Consider the following 17,056-nt stretch of genomic DNA (forward strand, 5'->3'; position numbering starts at 1 on the left):
ATTATGTTCATATTAAATTATACTGAGATGAACATATCAAGTAAGATGTGAATATAATATAATAAAATATTTCAGATATTCACAAATGAACAAATAATCCTCACTTTATCACTAATCTGATAAAAGAGAAAAACTGATGTGGAGTTCACATTTTTATGTAAATGTGATCCTCACTTTATCACTACTCTGATTGAAGAGAAAAACTGATGGGGAACATATTTGTTCATATTAAGTAAAAATGTGAATATAAAGTTATTTAATGAAAATTTTTGGCTATAAAGATTCACATAAATGTGGATAATTAAAGTGAATAATAATTATAAGGTGACATGAGAAAACATGATTTGAGAGAGTTCTTCATAGACCGGTTTAAACTGCCTTGACTAGCCACTGGTCTCCCTGATGAACATTGCTCTGTCTAGGAGTTGGGTATTTAAAGGGCCTTAGCACTACCTATCTTTCCTGGGTGCACTCTTGGAAAGTGTTGATTGTGTTACTAAATATTATTATATAAAGATTTAAGTAAAGCCAAATTTTTTTTCAAGTGATCCGTATAATTTTAAATAATTAAGGTTTAGCCACATCACCCTTAATTATGAGAAATTATACATTAAGTCAGATTTGGATCACATTAAGGGCATTTATTAAGCATAATAAAATAAAATTGTCTAGTGATCCGTATAATTTTAAATAATTAAGATTTAGCCACATCACCCTTAATTATGAGAAATTATACATTAAGTCGGTTAAGGATCACATAAAGAACATTTATCTAGTGATCCGTATAATTTTAAATAATTAAGGTTTAACCAGAGTACCCTTAATTATGAGAAATTATACATTAAGTCGGTTAAGGATCACATAAAGGATATTTATAAAATCAAAATTTATGTCTAGTGAACCGTCTAATTTTAAATAATTAAGGTTTGGCCACATCACCCTTAATTATGCAAAATTATACATTAAGTGGGTTGAGGATCACATGAAAGACATTTATTAAGAGCATAAATATTTAAAAAAAAATTTATGATTTAATGTCTTAGTGATTCGTATAATTTTAATTTATTAAAGAATATCTATAGCATCTTTAATTGAATTAAAATTATACATTTTTAATCACATTTAGTTATAAGAGACATAAATTGCATAAAATTATTCATCATTTTGATAATACCTTGAGATGAATAATTATGAAGAATAAATATTTTATGCATAAAGAATTTAATATCCTTGTGATTCGTATGATTTTAATTAAATGAAGAGTAGCCACAACATCTTTGATTAAATTAAAATTATACATAAATTATGAGGATCACATTTGGTTATAGGGGATATAAATTGTAATTAATTATATTTGAACATTGAAATTTATCCCACAAGAAATTTCGTTATGTTAAATATAATTAATTAGGATACAATATTGAATTATTTTCTTAATTTATCCACATGGATTAAGAATTGAATATAATTCAATAGTTATATCATTAAGTTGTATGAATCTAATTGAATTAAAAATTCAGTCCACAGACAATTTTTATGTCAGTGATTCATATGTAGATCATGATTTACATGGGTAAAACATGATATATGGTTTATTGCTTCATTTAATAACATTAGCATGTATTCATTAAATTTGCAGCATATTGCTATTACTCTGATATTAATTTCTTAAGAATGACTTGATTAGTGAGAGCGATCAAATTCAGAATATTGATCATTATGATGCTCATTCATCCAAACAAGTTATATATATTGATTGCTATTCACAACATCCTCCAATTAATAGGTGTATTGTGAAATCAATCATATAAATTCCATAGAAAGTTGGTTCAATTGCTATTCATTTTTTAAATGAGTCTTTGAAACAAATAAAGTCTCATTAGGCAATATCGAACAACATAAAGAATTCTTCTCTAGTGATGAAGAATATTTAATATTTCAAGATTAAGAAAATGATATGGATTGAAACATGTCTCACATTAGTGGTATTTCAGGTTTTACAATGTTATCTCTTCATTAAGTTTTGTTGAGAATATTGTGGGCCATTATGAATACCATAAGGTTAGTGTGAGCTTAATTATTATCAGAGTAATATAAGTATTTGACCACTAAAAAGCTGCAAAATGTTTTGGGATACCTTTATGGTATTAAAGTTTTACATGCTTATGCGAGACGAATTGACAATTTGGAAGGTGATTTGCTATTTCCACTATTGAGTCAAAATTTGTCATTGAAGTACTATTGTGTGGTGTATTTTAAGGAGTTTCATTATGGGCTTAGAATTATGAATTCTATGTCTAAGCCATTATGATTATATTACTGCAATTCAGTTATGGTCTTTGTGACTAAAGCGGTGGTCGAATTAAGTATATCGACATAATGTATTTTAAACCGTTGGAGAACGTGTTAATAAAATGGTCATTGAATACGTTAGCACTGAATTGATGATCTTTTAACCTAAAGGCATGCAAATTTAAGATGTTAAAGGATCATATGGTAATTACTGATGGATTTGATACCATAATAAATTTATGTTATATACATTTGGTTTTGATAATGAAACACATTCAGTTATGATATTTCTCATATTCAGTTATGTACATATTCAGTTATCTTGAGAAAAATATCAATAAAGTTGGACCTCGAATAAACATTGGGTTTATTCATTAAGTTATACAGATTTAAGAGACATAATGCATTGTAATACATGGAAGATAATATTCGCTTCTAGAGGACCTATCGCCATGATTCATGTATTTTGTTTTCTCCTATGGTAAATGAGATATATGTGTCAAGTAGGAGAATGTAAGAAAAACGTGACACATATTAAAAGAAGTAGCGTGTACAAATTGAAATTGGCGACGGCCAAGAAAATTTAGATGCGTACACGACTCTTCCTTTGACAATAAGGCTCCCATAATAAAGTATGAGTTTGTCTATAAATACCGAAGGCATTGAGGTCCCTAGATACACAATCTCATACAGAATATTACACCATCTATAGAGAGATTGGAGTGTTTAGAAGGCTTCAATCGGAGTAAAACAAAAGACTTCAACCGAAAAGAAATCAGAGAATTTCAAAGTTTCAATGGCCGGAGGTAACGCTCGATTTAGCTTGAAAAATTTTTTAGCATGATAAGAAGGGTAATAATGGAATTAAATATTTTGATGTCCTCATAGGTAGTGATTCTAAGGCCCTCACACTTAATATAATAGTATATATATATATATATATATATATATATATATATATATAATGTTTTATATTTTAAATTAAGAAATAAAAAAACTAAATTCCTAATTCTAATTTCTAATATTCTACTGTCTCCACTCTTCGGCTCTTCGCTCTTCCCTCTTCCCTCCCTTTGCGCCTCAGCTGCTCAGCCCTCAGCCAGTCGCCGCCTCTTCTCAAAAAGTGAGTATACATTTGATTAAATCGTATATACACCGAAATTGTATAACGCAAAGATCTCTCCTAATTTGTATATCTGAATCGGTGTTATTGAGATTTGTTCAAGGTAGAATGATTTCTGGTATGTGGGAATCATTTTAAACGTGATGAATTGCTTTAGGATTGTGAAATATTATTATTTGTTGGGGGTTTTGTTTTCTCTTTGGGCTTGATAGATTTTTGGGTCGTGTTATTAATAGTAGAGAAACTTGTTTTTTTGTGGCTTTCCTGGTATGATGAAGGTGCATTGATGTTAATAGACTTTTCTGTGACTTGATCTACTCAAGAGACTAAAGCTTGTTTGTCTTGATTCCAATATGCCTTCAAGTTTTTATTTTTCATCAGTTGGAGAGTAAATAAATGGATTTGCCGAAAATGTGTTTCACTGGACCAGTGGACTGTCAATGTGCAATAGTTCATTCATTGTATCTGATCCATGTTTCACTGGACTTGCTTTTGAATATGTGAATTACTTGTGAGTTGCTCCCATCTCTGCTTAATTATAAATCCACTCTTTTGTTCTTAAGGTTTAAGCTGTCTTTGGATTACGTTTCTTTATTGGTTTTTGACTTACGCATTTGAGTTGCCAATTAGTGTACACTTTAATGATCGTATTCCAATATTCTGTGTGGCTAAAATCGTTGGTGCCAAGAGTGCTCCACTTTTCTAAGCGGCCCGACATTTTATTTTAAAAAGTAGTGTGGTGGATTGGTTGTTGGCATTGCGTTTCGAGAAGAAATGCTTGAAGATGTGGTTCGTTTTCTTTCTGAGAAAGTAATCTCATGTAGCATCTTAATGTTTTTATTGGTTAGACATCGTTTAGTGCAGATAATGAAACTTTAGATGATTATAGATTTTTGTTCCATACACTGATTTCTGATATGTATTTGCATCTAAAATATTGTGAAATTAAAAGATCAATGATTGGATAGAAGTTATTGTTTATTTGGCTGATAAAAACAAGAAAATTTATTGTGAATTGTTAGCAATCAAATTGAAGATGCAAACCAACGAGTTACTCAACCTCTGTATTTCTAACGAGTTGCCATGTTTGAGGAAAAATATCTTGTGGTCACATTGCTGAATGGAATATACGATGTATAAAGTCTGTATTTAGGGGATTTTATGAGATTTCCTGTGTTTTGGAAGAAGAGGTTAAAAAATTGTGCTCCTTGTGTTGTCTGTGCATGAGGTTGCTTGGTTTGGTTTTGGTACTATCTGTTGTTGTATAGTTACAGTATGTATGAATATATGAGTCGATGAATCACTTGCATTTTCGGCTTATAGAAAGAGATTTGATCATCTCCATCTGAGCTACTGAAAATGGATCAAGTTTGAAAATGATTTATTGAGGCTATTTCAGTGGTGTTTATCTCAAGTATGCTAAAAAGAGTTGTCTATTTCATAATCATAAGCTGATCATTTAACAATTTTTTGAAGAAGTTCCTACTTTTCAAGCCCAGACTTTGGTGCTCTAATACACAAACAAATCAAATTCAAGTATGGTATATGATTATTGATTGAACTACGAGTAGTTGAACGATTGTAAAATCATGGAAGTCCGACTCGGTTATAACACATATAAGGGAGATATCTAAAGCCTTAACGAAATCTTTGATTTAGAACTTGGTTTCAGTTCCAAAATAAAAAATGAACTAGAAATGATGACCAACGGCTTGATTCAAGTTCTTAAAACTGAAAAGGGTTTAATTATATTTGTTTTCTGTAATTTCAGATTTTAGGTGGATTATTGAATCCAAGTGGTGGGTTACGTTATTTATTGAATAAAAGATTATATTATATCTAATTTAATGATATTTACACTTATTAATTCAAATATTATTAATATCTTTATTATTAACATTATTATTATTATTATCTAATATTATGTATTGCTTTCAGATGTGTACAACAAATAAATAAACTTAGCAAGGGTATAATAGTAAATTTATTAATATTTAAAAGCTAATCATATCTTCAAAATGTTGAACCGAACAATCTTAATAGTATCACATAATGTTTGATTAATAATATATCAATTTTGTTATCTATAGCATAATCAATCATTTATTTATTTCACCACTTGTACCCAACACACCCTAATTAGATATATATACAGTTATCTATAATAATAGAATAACCCAAAAGTCAAGTGCCAAGCGCCACACAATCTTCTTATGTAAGCTTCTTCTCATCGGCGCCTCCTCTCTCCTCTCTCGTTTCCTCCCTCACTAACTGCTCCCACACCTCACGACCGGCGCGTTCTTCTGCTCTTATGAATAATTTGAGGTGCAGTCAGTAGCTTTAATGCTTCTTTTTTTAAAAGAATTTTGTTTTTCTATCCATTTTTTTAAAGATTCCTCAAGTTTTCGGAGATTGTTAATGTGTTAGTTTTCGAGTAAAAACACGATGATTTTTCCTTCAAATTTTCAGTATTTGCGAAATCTTGATCTAGAAAAATATCGTGTCAATTAAAGATGTGAATAAGAAACCTAATTTTGTATTATTCAACATGTTCTTTTTTTTAATATTGTAGTTATCTAGACGGCTTTGTCGAAAGGTGTGAATGATATTAATGTATGGTAGTATATACTTCATGTTATTAATAGTGCTAGGTCTTGTTTGCTATATCTATAATTGTTATCTGTTGGTTTATTTTCTATTTTGTGTTCTATACTGGTTCGAAACTTTTGAATATGTGTGCAGGCTCTCTCAGAATGCGAACTGACGATTTTTTGTTGTTGTTGGAATCAACAATACACCAACACGAAGCTTTATAAATACACGTCTTTTCATCTTGTCGAACATCATAATTTATTTCCTCATCATCACTCGGCGTTGAGATGTCACTAAGTGCTAATTTTGCCAGCCCAATTACAAGTTTATCAGTTGGTATGTAGTTCTCCGCTCATTTCATCCAAAGTTCTCCACGTTTTATGTATATTGAGTGTGTGGATCAGTTGGACTGCTATTATTCTGATATTTGGAATCCCTTCGTTGCAGTGGTTCAACATAAGTTTACAGGAACTAGTTAACTTTAACTTGAAGCATTCACAATGGTTTGAAGCTTGCCCCATATTCTTGATACAAGGTTTTGTGATACGCAAAACCTGAGCTTGTGAATTTATTAGATAACCACAAAGTGTGTGATTTTTGCTGAACATTTTTGAAGTTTCATATGTTGATATTTCTAAAATAATATACATTGGTTTTTTGAGTAAGTCTGGACTGAGCGAGTGTGTCCAAATTCACCTGCAATTGATTAAAATGGGTTCTGAATGGTTGTGATGCAATGGGATCATTGTTACTGTTACAGAGTAAGTTTTGCAGGGAATGCAAATGTACAAGGCATGAAAACACATCTGTTTTGTAATAGTTGCTTAAATTTCATGTTTTTTAAACACCTTTCCAAAATTCTGAATGGCACACGTGTCTCCCAAAAGAATCAAACCTTCGGTGACCTATCTATTAATTTATGTCGTGTGTTGATGCTACTTTCATTAAGTTTCCGCAGTTTCTATGTTTTCATCCAAAATGCAACAACACGCTGGTGCTTTTTTGTAAGTTCTCGTGGTTCTCATGAAACTAGACAGGTATTATTAGAACTTCTCGAAAACTTTGCTGCTGCTCGGTGAAGGCACAGTCTCTATCAACTATGTCAAATGTGAGTTGTTGTAACCCATTTCTACGATGCTTCACATCTAAGGCAAACAAAACACTTACTGATATTGTAATTCCGATGTCGTGACACATCACTTACTGAACTTGATAGTTAGAAAATTGGTTGCAACTTTTGTGGTGAGCTTTTTTGATGTTTTGGGTGCATGCCCATTTGAGCAGGACCAGGAGATTGTGGGAAGTCTTAAACAAAAACTAGAGAAGATATTTGAAGAGTCATTGAGATTGACTGTCCCTGAGGAGGAGGACATAGATCCCTCTATTGCTATATGCCAAAAACCCGAGTTTGGTGATTATCAATGGTATGGTGCATTTCTTTTAAGGTTATAGTGTAGAACTATTGGAAAAGCAAGTTGGTCGCAACTTTCTTATTTTATGATTCGTTTTCTTTCTTTGTATCTTGCATCAGATAACTTTATATGACCTATGATCTATGTGTTTGTTAATTATGGAATCCTTTTTTGTTGTTACAGCAACAATGCCATGGGATTATGGTCAAAAGTTAAAGGCAAGGGTACTCAATTTAGAGGCCCACAACCAATTGGACAGGTACTGATGTTTTCTTACGCGTTTTCTTAAAGAAAGTGTTATTATAGAATTTAATGTTTGTAAAATGTATTTTTGCTTTATAGGCCATCAGGGAAAATCTTCCCGTGTCTGAGATTATAGATTCATGCACAATAGCTGGAGCTGGATTCATAAATGTTGTAGTGTCTCGGCAATACATAGCAAAAGTAATTAACATAGAGGACTTCTCTTTAAGCTAAACTTTCGCGTGTGTGTTTTTTTAGTAAAGTATTACCTAATTTTGGTGCAGAGCATTCAAAATATGCTAGTCAATGGTATAGAAACATGGGCTCCTAAGCTTCAGGTGAAAAGAGCCGTGGTTGATTTCTCCTCACCTAACATTGCAAAAGAAATGCATGTCGGTCACTTACGATCAACAATCATTGGAGATACAATTGCTCGTATGCTTGAATTCTCAAATGTGGAGGTTCTAAGGAGGAACCATGTCGGCGACTGGGGCACACAGGTGGATATATTATCAGTCTTAAAGATGCTATGGTCTTATTTAGAAAAATGATTGATTTTCTTGTCATGAACACCTTTCGTATGAGCTAATTTATTTGTGGAGTAGCTTTTGGTAATAATCAATCCTATATACTCGTGGATTAGCTATTGATGTTTAAGTTTTTTCCCTTCAATTATTTATGAAGCATTTGAGAACAGAGGTTTCAACTCCTAACTGGACATGAATTCAATGCTCACCTCCAACTTCTTTGTAAGATTGATTGGATTGGATTGCCTTATTTACGTACTTCTCGTAAGTCCACGTAACTGTTTTAGTAATGTGTCATTAGCCTTGTAGCTCAGTTTAGGGTTTAAGTTAGTTCTTGTGAAGTTGTAATTCTCGGGGTTTTTTTTGGGGATCTTTTTGGCTACTAGTGAGGTCTTAGACTAATTTACCTCCCTTGTAATTTTTTATTGCTTTAAATAATGGTTTCATTTAGCGGTTTTTCTTAACATTAGTTTGAAAGGGTTTGGGTCTCAAATCTATTGTAGTCACCCGAACATGACCAATGAGATTATATGTTAAAAAATTATGGGTAGAATGTGTCTTTTAGAAGGAAAATATTTGGATTGCTATAGTTCTTCGTTCCTTTTTTCCATTTTCTCTTTTCTGGACAACTATGGAATTGATTTTATGGTTCAATAATTTGCTGATGCAAGTGAATGATTATTATAAAGATTCTTTTGTTATTTCTATCATGAACACTAAAGGTTGTGGGAAATGCTTTGCAGTTTGGTATGTTGATTGAGTACCTTTTTGAAAAGTTTCCAAGTGGAGAAGTTTCAAGCGATCAAGCCATTGGAGATCTGGAGGTGAGAGAATGAATATGAATACCTAACATCTTGTAGATTGTTGTATTCCTCACTTATTACACTAACGACGTGGAGACTGAAAATGGTCTTTGTACGTAACCAGGCTGATTGCATAAGATCTGAGCAACCAGAAGCTTGTGGAATATTCATTCTCATTACATTTTATTGCATTTTATTAGCCTTGTATATACTCTGGAATTTCTTTTTAGCATTAACTTTTTATTCTTTTAAAATTTCAGTTTTTGAAGAGTGAATATTGGCTACACTTATGTGCATGAGAACAAATCTAAATGCTTTATTTCTATAAAAGAATAATGGAGTTATGGTGAAGGGTCCCATGAACCACTGTCTTTCTTCTTAATCAGGCATTCTACAAGGCCTCAAAGCAGAGATTTGATAATGATCCCGATTTCAAGGAGAGGGCACAAAGGGCGGTGGTCAGTCTCCAGGTGTGTTAATTATAGCTCAAGGATTTGAGTTTGAGTTCTTGTAATTGTTTGGTTCTTCATGCTTCAAGCCTTGACAAGCAATTATGACCTGTTAATATTTTTTGTCAAATCAAAGCATGAAGCCATGTAATTACTGATCAGTGTTTTTGTTTTTGGTACCTGATGCTATGACTGTACACGGTAAAGACCGGAGTGCAGAAGTATAGAGATGCGTGGGCTCACATTTGTGAAATTAGCCGAAGAGGATATGAGAAAGTTTATCAGCGGCTTGGAGTACATTTGGAGGAAAAGGTACTGCACAACTATCTGAGTAAAGTTATTCATACTGGTTTATTTTAATTTTAGTGGAATGTGTGTTTTTTTTAATATTATTTTGTTCTAGAAATATGTAATATGGGTGCATTTGTTCCTCGAGACCTCAACGGCACGACGCCATTTCATTTTTTGTTTGCTGCCTCTAACTCGTCTACTGAGAGTTGGAATTGCTCATTGTGTAGACCTTGTACTGTAACAATTCCATTGAATGCTAGATTTATGATAACATGATTCTGTATACGCATCAGAGTATTACCAAAATGCACTATGCAGTCTATGCAGTTGATAGGCAATCTTATGGTGTGGTGGCTAATACAAAATATATTATTTTTGTAATTTAATTATTAATATTTATGACGTAGTAATTGGCCTGGTAGGTGATTGATTATATTTATGTGATGCTATTAAAGTTAATTAATTGATTTATTTTTTGGTTGAACATGTCCGTTTCACCAGGGTGAAAGTTTTTACAATCCATATATTCCACGGGTTTTAGAGTTGTTGAGTGAGAAGGGATTGATTCAGGAAAGTGAAGGTGCTCGTGTTATTTTTATTGAAGGAAAAGCTATACCGCTTATTGTTGTGAAAAGGGATGGTGGCTTCAACTATGCCTCAACTGATCTTGCTGCTCTGTGGTGAGCTTTGAATTTTGTGTACATGGATTCATCTTGTATTCGAGGCAGTTCTCTGTGTTCTTTCCTTTTTTTTAATTGTTTGAATTTTGATTATCTTGTTTCAACCATTTTTTCCTGTTCTGAAACATTTCTTAGATAATTGTCTGAATATTTTTACCACTATTTTGCGTATTTGTATCAATGATGTCTACTAAAAACTAATTTTGGTTAACTAAATTTTAGTATTTAATCTTTACTTGGGAGTTCGAAACTTGCACTCGATGTTTGTACCGACTTCTGCCAATGCAAAGTGTGAAATGATTTATTTTTCTTTATAGGTATCGACTGAATGAAGAAAAGGCTGATTGGATTATCTATGTAACTGATGTTGGCCAACGTGAGCACTTCGAAATGTTCTTCACAGTAAGTTTGAACATTTTTCTTCTTGTACGCATCTTGTCTATATTATTGGCGCACTGTTCGTCTTCCTGTATTGGAGAAGGCTACAGAGCTTTATGGACTGTTCTTTCAGGCAGCTAGACGGGCTGATTGGCTTCCAGCTGATGTCAATAGTTATCCTAGAGCTAGTCACGTAGGGTTTGGGCTTGTTTTAGGAGAGGATGGAAAACGATTCCGTACTCGAAGTACTGAAACTGTCAAACTAGTTGATTTACTTGATGAAGCCAAAAGTAAATGCAAAGCTACCTTAACTGAAAGAGGTTTGTTGCCATGTGCAATTCTTGCATTGTTTCTCTCAATTTGCTTTGCTGAATTGTTTATCTTTTGTTACTTGTACCATTAAATTAATCTTTTGAAATCTGAACCTGGCCAGGTAAGGCGAAAGAGTGGACTGAAGTTGAACTTGATGAAATGGCTGAAGCGATTGGATATGGGGCTGTTAAGTGAGTGTCCTTGATTTTGAGTTAATGAAGAGTCCCGAGAAATTAGCAATTTATCTCTATGATAAACATCTTTAGTTCATCACAAAGAATTGATCCATATACGGATCACTTGTATGTTTGGTTTAGAGGAAGCGCTTTGTAATTTTCCCTAGATTTTACTTCTGGAATCATTAAGTAATGGTTTTTGCTGTATATTAAACAGATATGCTGACCTGAAGAATAACAGGACGACTAATTATACATTTAGTTTTCATCAAATGCTCAATGACAAGGTATGCCCATTGGATTCTATGAGTTGCATACTAAATTCTGAGGTATTAGTTTATTCTGGGCAATATAACTATAGCAAAATTTACTTTTCGCCTCTAATGAAATGCTGTTCTTTGCTGCATCAAATCAATAAAACTGTCCTTCCTCTTATTGCCTCCACCTGATTGGGCTTTTTCCTTTGTTCTGGTACATTAATTAGAATTCTTATCAGCTATCCTTTTTTTATTGCTTATTACTTTGTTCCTTTTTGGGCAGGGGAATACTGCTGTGTATTTGCTGTATGCACATGCTCGAATCTGTTCAATTATCAGGAAATCGGGTAAAGACATGGAAGAGTTGAAAAAGGTGGGACGACTTATGTAACGACTGTAACTTTTCATACTCAAAATTTGCGGAAAAATTAAAAATTTTCTTAAATACGAAAATAAAATCAATACGGTCGTCACTACATCATCCATTCCCAATAAAGATTTTGTTAAAAGAAAAGTTTTCTCAAAACATCTCGCATCAAACATAGAATCAGAGTAATTTAACTTTTGCATAAACTTAAACATTGCGGTCCTCGGGTTAGCCTCCCGCTCAGTCCAAGCCTGCCCCTTGGTCGCCACCTCCTGTCTCCTCATCAATATACTCACCTGCATCGATCAAGTCTAGTGAGTCTAAAGACTCAACACGTATAAACTGGAATAACGAGTACTACGTAATAAAATCGCATGCAACTTTAAAATAGGACATACATAACTTGAAACTTGAGCTTGCATAATAAACTTGAACATACATACGTACATAACTAGACGTGTCATCAACATAAACTTTCATAAACATACTGCATACTTGAACATACATAACTTCATCATTTTGCGTAGAGGCATATTTCAAAGCAAGTGACCCATAACATAATAAATGCCTGATCAAACAAACCACAGTACTGGGCTGACAGGGACGTATCCACTGCCACATACATGAGATCCCCGTTCATAATTTAACGGGCTGGTTGGTCCCCGTTCATAATTTAACGCTTTCCAACCACGATCTAACCCGTTCATAATTTAACGGGCGGATTGGTCCCCGTTCATAATTTAACGCTTTCCAATCCTAAACATAATTTGGTCACAAGACATTTAGCATACCTCAAAAACTTGAAATATTTTCTTGCACGTCAACATACTTACTTGGCGTTGAGGGATTCGTTGGATCTCACTTGGGGCTGCTACTGCACAAACTAACATAAATTTTAAATACTTAACTTGCATGTCTTAGACGTAGGTACTCGAGCTCACCACCAAAGTGAATAAGTAGCTTAGGACATTCTAGTTCGCTCCTGGCTTGACCTCGTTTAATCATCGTACTAAACTATGACGTAAAACCACAAAACAAATCCTATATTTATACATAAATAAATTTTAACCATGGTGCTAAACCATGATATAGAACCCCGAAGCAAATCTAGAAAAAAAATAAAAAATAAGTTTTTTTTTAAAATTTTTTTTTTAAAAAGGGTGTACACGTGTACGGGTCCGGGTAGACTCTGGAAATTCGTATTTTTGAAGGAAAAAGGACACGGACTCCGTGCCGGGGTCCGGGAAGGGGTCCGGGTACCCTCTGTCTTTGCAAATTCACGAAAATTCACTAACTTAACCTTTCACCTATTCAATCCAAGCTTAAGGACCATGAACCAACACCTCTAGACTCATCCTAGGATGTTATTACATTGATTCAAACCCATAAAAACGCCTCAAACGTCCCTAAGCATCAACAATTAATTCCAACACAACAATAACTCGTAATTAGGCATCGTTTCGCTTCCTACGACTTCTATTACATCCCAAGCCAAACCCGACCCGAACGAACCACCAAATAACACCTAAATACATCTCGTAACATATCTAAATGCAGTAGCACAAGCCCGGCGATGTCCAACGAAGCCTGCAACAAATAACTTCAAGAACACAATTTACATAAAAGTCGCAGCTTGAGCAGTCCCACGAAAAACTCCATAACTCACTCAATTTTCATCCAAAAATCTCGAATTTTATATCAAATCGAAGGCATCAAAAAGTTCTACAATTTTGTAGTTGAAAGTTTTCTCAAAATCCCGACGGAAAAATCGCAGTTTTCAACAGAACAGTAAGTTACGAGTTTTCAGATCTAAAAAGTATTTCAAAACGCATTCAAACCATTTTCCGCTCAAACGACGAATGTCACACATGAATTTTTACGCATAAAAATAACACAACACATAATATGACAAGATCGATGCAGAAAGAACAGAATATACGTGCTTTTTGATATTCAAAAATACCGTGACGACGATACCGAAGCGGGGAGGGATGCGAGGTTGATCCGGGACGAACGGGGCACTAAAATCCTCAAAGGAAACACACGAAAAGTTGCTGGAAATCGAAGAGGGAAGGGGCGGCTGCTCTAGCTTGAGGAACCCTAGGTTTCACTCTTTCAAAATAATAAAATTCTGAATGTGTGTGAGTGTGTGTGTATCGGTGTGTGTGTGTGTGTGTGTAAAAGTGTGAAAATCGTGTAGTGTGTGTGTGTGGCTAGATTAGAGGATTAAAATATTGTTTAAAAAAAATTTAACCAATAATTAAAAGTTAACCCACACTAGCTCATCACTTCCTTAGAAATAAAATACACACTAATTTCAAATAAACTCCTTAATTCAAATAACACACACAAAAATGCTAATTTTAAAAGTTTCAAGCTCTACAATTCCTAAATACATAAATAAGGCTTTTAAAATACTAAAAACTTAATAAATTATTTAAAATGCCCCACTCTTGACTTAAAATAAAATACCACACTTTAAATTGCTAAAAATCGTCACCGGTCTTTTCCTCGATCCCGCCTCGAATAATCGCCTGAAACATGAAACTCGAAAAGTATTTTACCGTGCACCAATTAAACATAAATATTAAAATAATGCAAATTCTTAAATCGTGAATTAAAACCCAAATCAATGAATTAAGCATGCATGAAAACCATTTAATAAAATAAATAAGGAATTTAATAACTTGCACGCACGTGGTTCATGTGAATCTCAAATTTCGGGACGTCACAACTTACTTATAAGATTCTTCTGATCTTAATATGGTGATACACATTCTAGTGTTTCTGTGATGTGTTCTAATTGCTTTTATTCTCTGCTTATCTTACATAAAAGGAAACTCAAATATCAAAGTCGAAATTAACATACACTATTGAGGAACATATTTTGCGCTTGACCAAATTCAAAGTTAACTCATGATTCACAGCAATTGTTCTTGTTTACTTTTGCAACAGAAAGGGTCGATAGACTTGGCTCATCCCGACGAACGCAGGTTGGGGCTTCATTTGCTACAGTTTGCGGAGGTAACTAACTATTTTGCCATGATATTCCTTCTTGGATGCACTCATTATTGATGGAATTAGATCGAGTTTATGTTGAATTGAGAGAATGTAATATACACCTGTGGACTTGAAATAAGTGTCAGTCCCACATGACATACACATGATACTGATACATCCATCAGTTTAGGCCATACAAGAAGTATTTAACTTGATGTGAATTGTTATGTAAACTAGGCCCTGATTATAGAGATAACTACTCTGACATCATCATATTCCGTTTGATCTTACTATACTTTTGCACTTCTTTACAGCATGTTGAAGAGTCATGCACTAATCTTTTACCGAATGTGCTGTGTGAATACTTGTACAATTTATCCGAACACTTCACAAAATTCTACACCAACTGCCAGGTATGACGTTCATTCATTTTGCATCAAGAAAAATGCTGGTAATTGATCCAGAGCAGGGCGTTCTCATATCCAAATGGCCATGCCATAGCAATGGCTATGACATGGCATGATCCCAACCATTTGGTGTTCAAATGCCTATCTGTTGACATATAGGGATTGTGAGACAATTTGTGTTTAAACATGATTTTACTAAACTTGTAGGTTGTTGGCTCGGCGGAGGAGACAAGTAGACTGTTGCTATGTGAGGCGACGGCAATTGTCATGAGAAAATGTTTTCATGTGCTTGGAATCACCCCAGTGTACAAAATTTGAGCCATATTTTTTTAAAAAAATTCTTGAGATATTTATCTGTCATTGAACAGGCATATTATGTCAGTTTATTTGATACAAGACGTTTCATATTCAATTGTAGGCTTTACAATTTCCGTTACCTTAATCACAAATTATAAGCCATTTGTGAGTTTTTTCAGATACATTGTTACCTTGTGTTTGATAGTTTCAGCAAAAGCAATATTGAATGATCTTTACATAGAAATTATCTGATGCAGCTATTGTATGTTTGCACGATACACGGTTGAAACTAAGTCATGTGGTCTACTTAATATGTGGTACAACTATTGGTCCTATTTATTTGTGGAATTATTACTTTAATGAGTAGGTATTCAGTGAGATAGATCGATTTGATATTTAAAATTAATATTTTTTTATGAATCAAGTTGAGTATGATATTCGTGTCACAAAATTGACCTGCTGTGTGTTTTAATTATGATAAATTAAGACTTGTGGATATTTTTTAATGAAAAATCATATGTTCAATAGGTTTGGATGATGATTTATACATAAATGATAAATATTAATGGGAAAAATAACTTTAAGATCTATATCTCATATGAAGTTATATTATTTTTTGCTAGTAATTGTTGGATGCACGTGTTGTACGTAAAATTTATTTAATATTTGCTGAATCTAATAAACACAAATTCAACGGTTTGTGATAAATTAGTACATTTTATCCCATTAATTTAGTTTATATTTCCATTCAATAATGTACTTCAAAAAATATCAAATAAAATCCAACAGTCTTACTAAGATTGTTTGCATAAGATCATATTTTTGTAAAAGTGATTAAATTTATTAATTATACAAAATTGAGAAAACTCGGGAATAAGCAGTTTTTGAAAACAAATCTGGCAATATGAGAAGTGAGGATTTTTTATATATAGACAAGTGATTTTAACACTGTTTTTTTAATTAAAAATTGAAATAGAATAGCATATAGGTCGAAGTTATTGCAAAATTTGAGTTTACGAAACACAGACATTTTTAAGTCAAACACAAAAACTTTTGCGAGACGATATCACGGATCAATTTCGTAATACGGATCTCTTATTTGGATCATTCATGAAAAATTATGCTAAGAATATTACTTTTTATTGTGAATATCGATAGGATTGATCCGTCTCACAGATAAAGATCCGTGAAACCGTCTCACAAGAGATCTACTCTAAATCAAAAGCTGAGAATCATTTATTTATAGTGATTGCAAAATATTTAAACTTCATTATTTAAATTACAAATGGATCCATATATATATATATATATATATATATACATATTACTTATTACAGCCAAAAAACAGTTGTATATATTTTTTTTAAAAAAGTGGTTGGATCGAACATAATATCTCACACGTGGGTCCCGCATTTTTTTTCCTTTGTCGCTTGCCTCCTTACCTTATGCT

General features: G+C 33.1%; 1 protein-coding gene and 1 long non-coding RNA gene across 7 annotated transcripts in view; both read left to right on the forward strand.

Moving 5' to 3' along the window:
* The first annotated feature begins 1,312 nt into the window (after nt 1-1,312).
* LOC140817585 (uncharacterized) overlaps nt 1,313-17,056 on the forward strand; it is a 36,130-nt gene continuing 20,386 nt past the window's right edge. Inside the window, exon 1 of the long non-coding RNA XR_012114813.1 lies at nt 1,313-2,835. This is a non-coding gene — a long non-coding RNA (uncharacterized lncRNA). The remainder of the gene's footprint in view (nt 2,836-17,056) is intronic.
* LOC140815885 (arginine--tRNA ligase, chloroplastic/mitochondrial-like) lies at nt 3,283-15,736 on the forward strand. 6 transcript variants are annotated; one of them, XM_073174896.1, is made up of 19 exons: nt 3,283-3,415; nt 6,158-6,343; nt 7,045-7,115; nt 7,292-7,431; nt 7,603-7,678; nt 7,762-7,863; nt 7,947-8,162; nt 8,933-9,013; nt 9,379-9,462; nt 9,649-9,753; nt 10,234-10,412; nt 10,730-10,814; nt 10,924-11,110; nt 11,224-11,293; nt 11,496-11,565; nt 11,819-11,908; nt 14,858-14,926; nt 15,217-15,315; nt 15,517-15,736. In XM_073174896.1, the coding sequence occupies exons 2-19, from the start codon at nt 6,295-6,297 to the stop codon at nt 15,625-15,627; spliced, it is 1,884 nt and encodes a 627-aa protein (XP_073030997.1). In that variant the 5' UTR covers nt 3,283-3,415; nt 6,158-6,294; the 3' UTR covers nt 15,628-15,736. The 6 variants fall into 6 exon arrangements, with proteins under 6 accessions (XP_073030997.1, XP_073031003.1, XP_073031002.1 ...); XM_073174898.1 differs by lacking the exon at nt 3,283-3,415 and adding an exon at nt 5,431-5,740; XM_073174900.1 differs by lacking the exon at nt 3,283-3,415 and adding an exon at nt 6,455-6,542 and having other exon boundaries at nt 5,776-6,343; nt 7,041-7,115.

Source organism: Primulina eburnea, chromosome 16 (assembly GCF_022965805.1).
Source record: "Primulina eburnea isolate SZY01 chromosome 16, ASM2296580v1, whole genome shotgun sequence".
In the NCBI taxonomy this organism is placed as follows: Eukaryota; Viridiplantae; Streptophyta; class Magnoliopsida; order Lamiales; family Gesneriaceae; genus Primulina; species Primulina eburnea.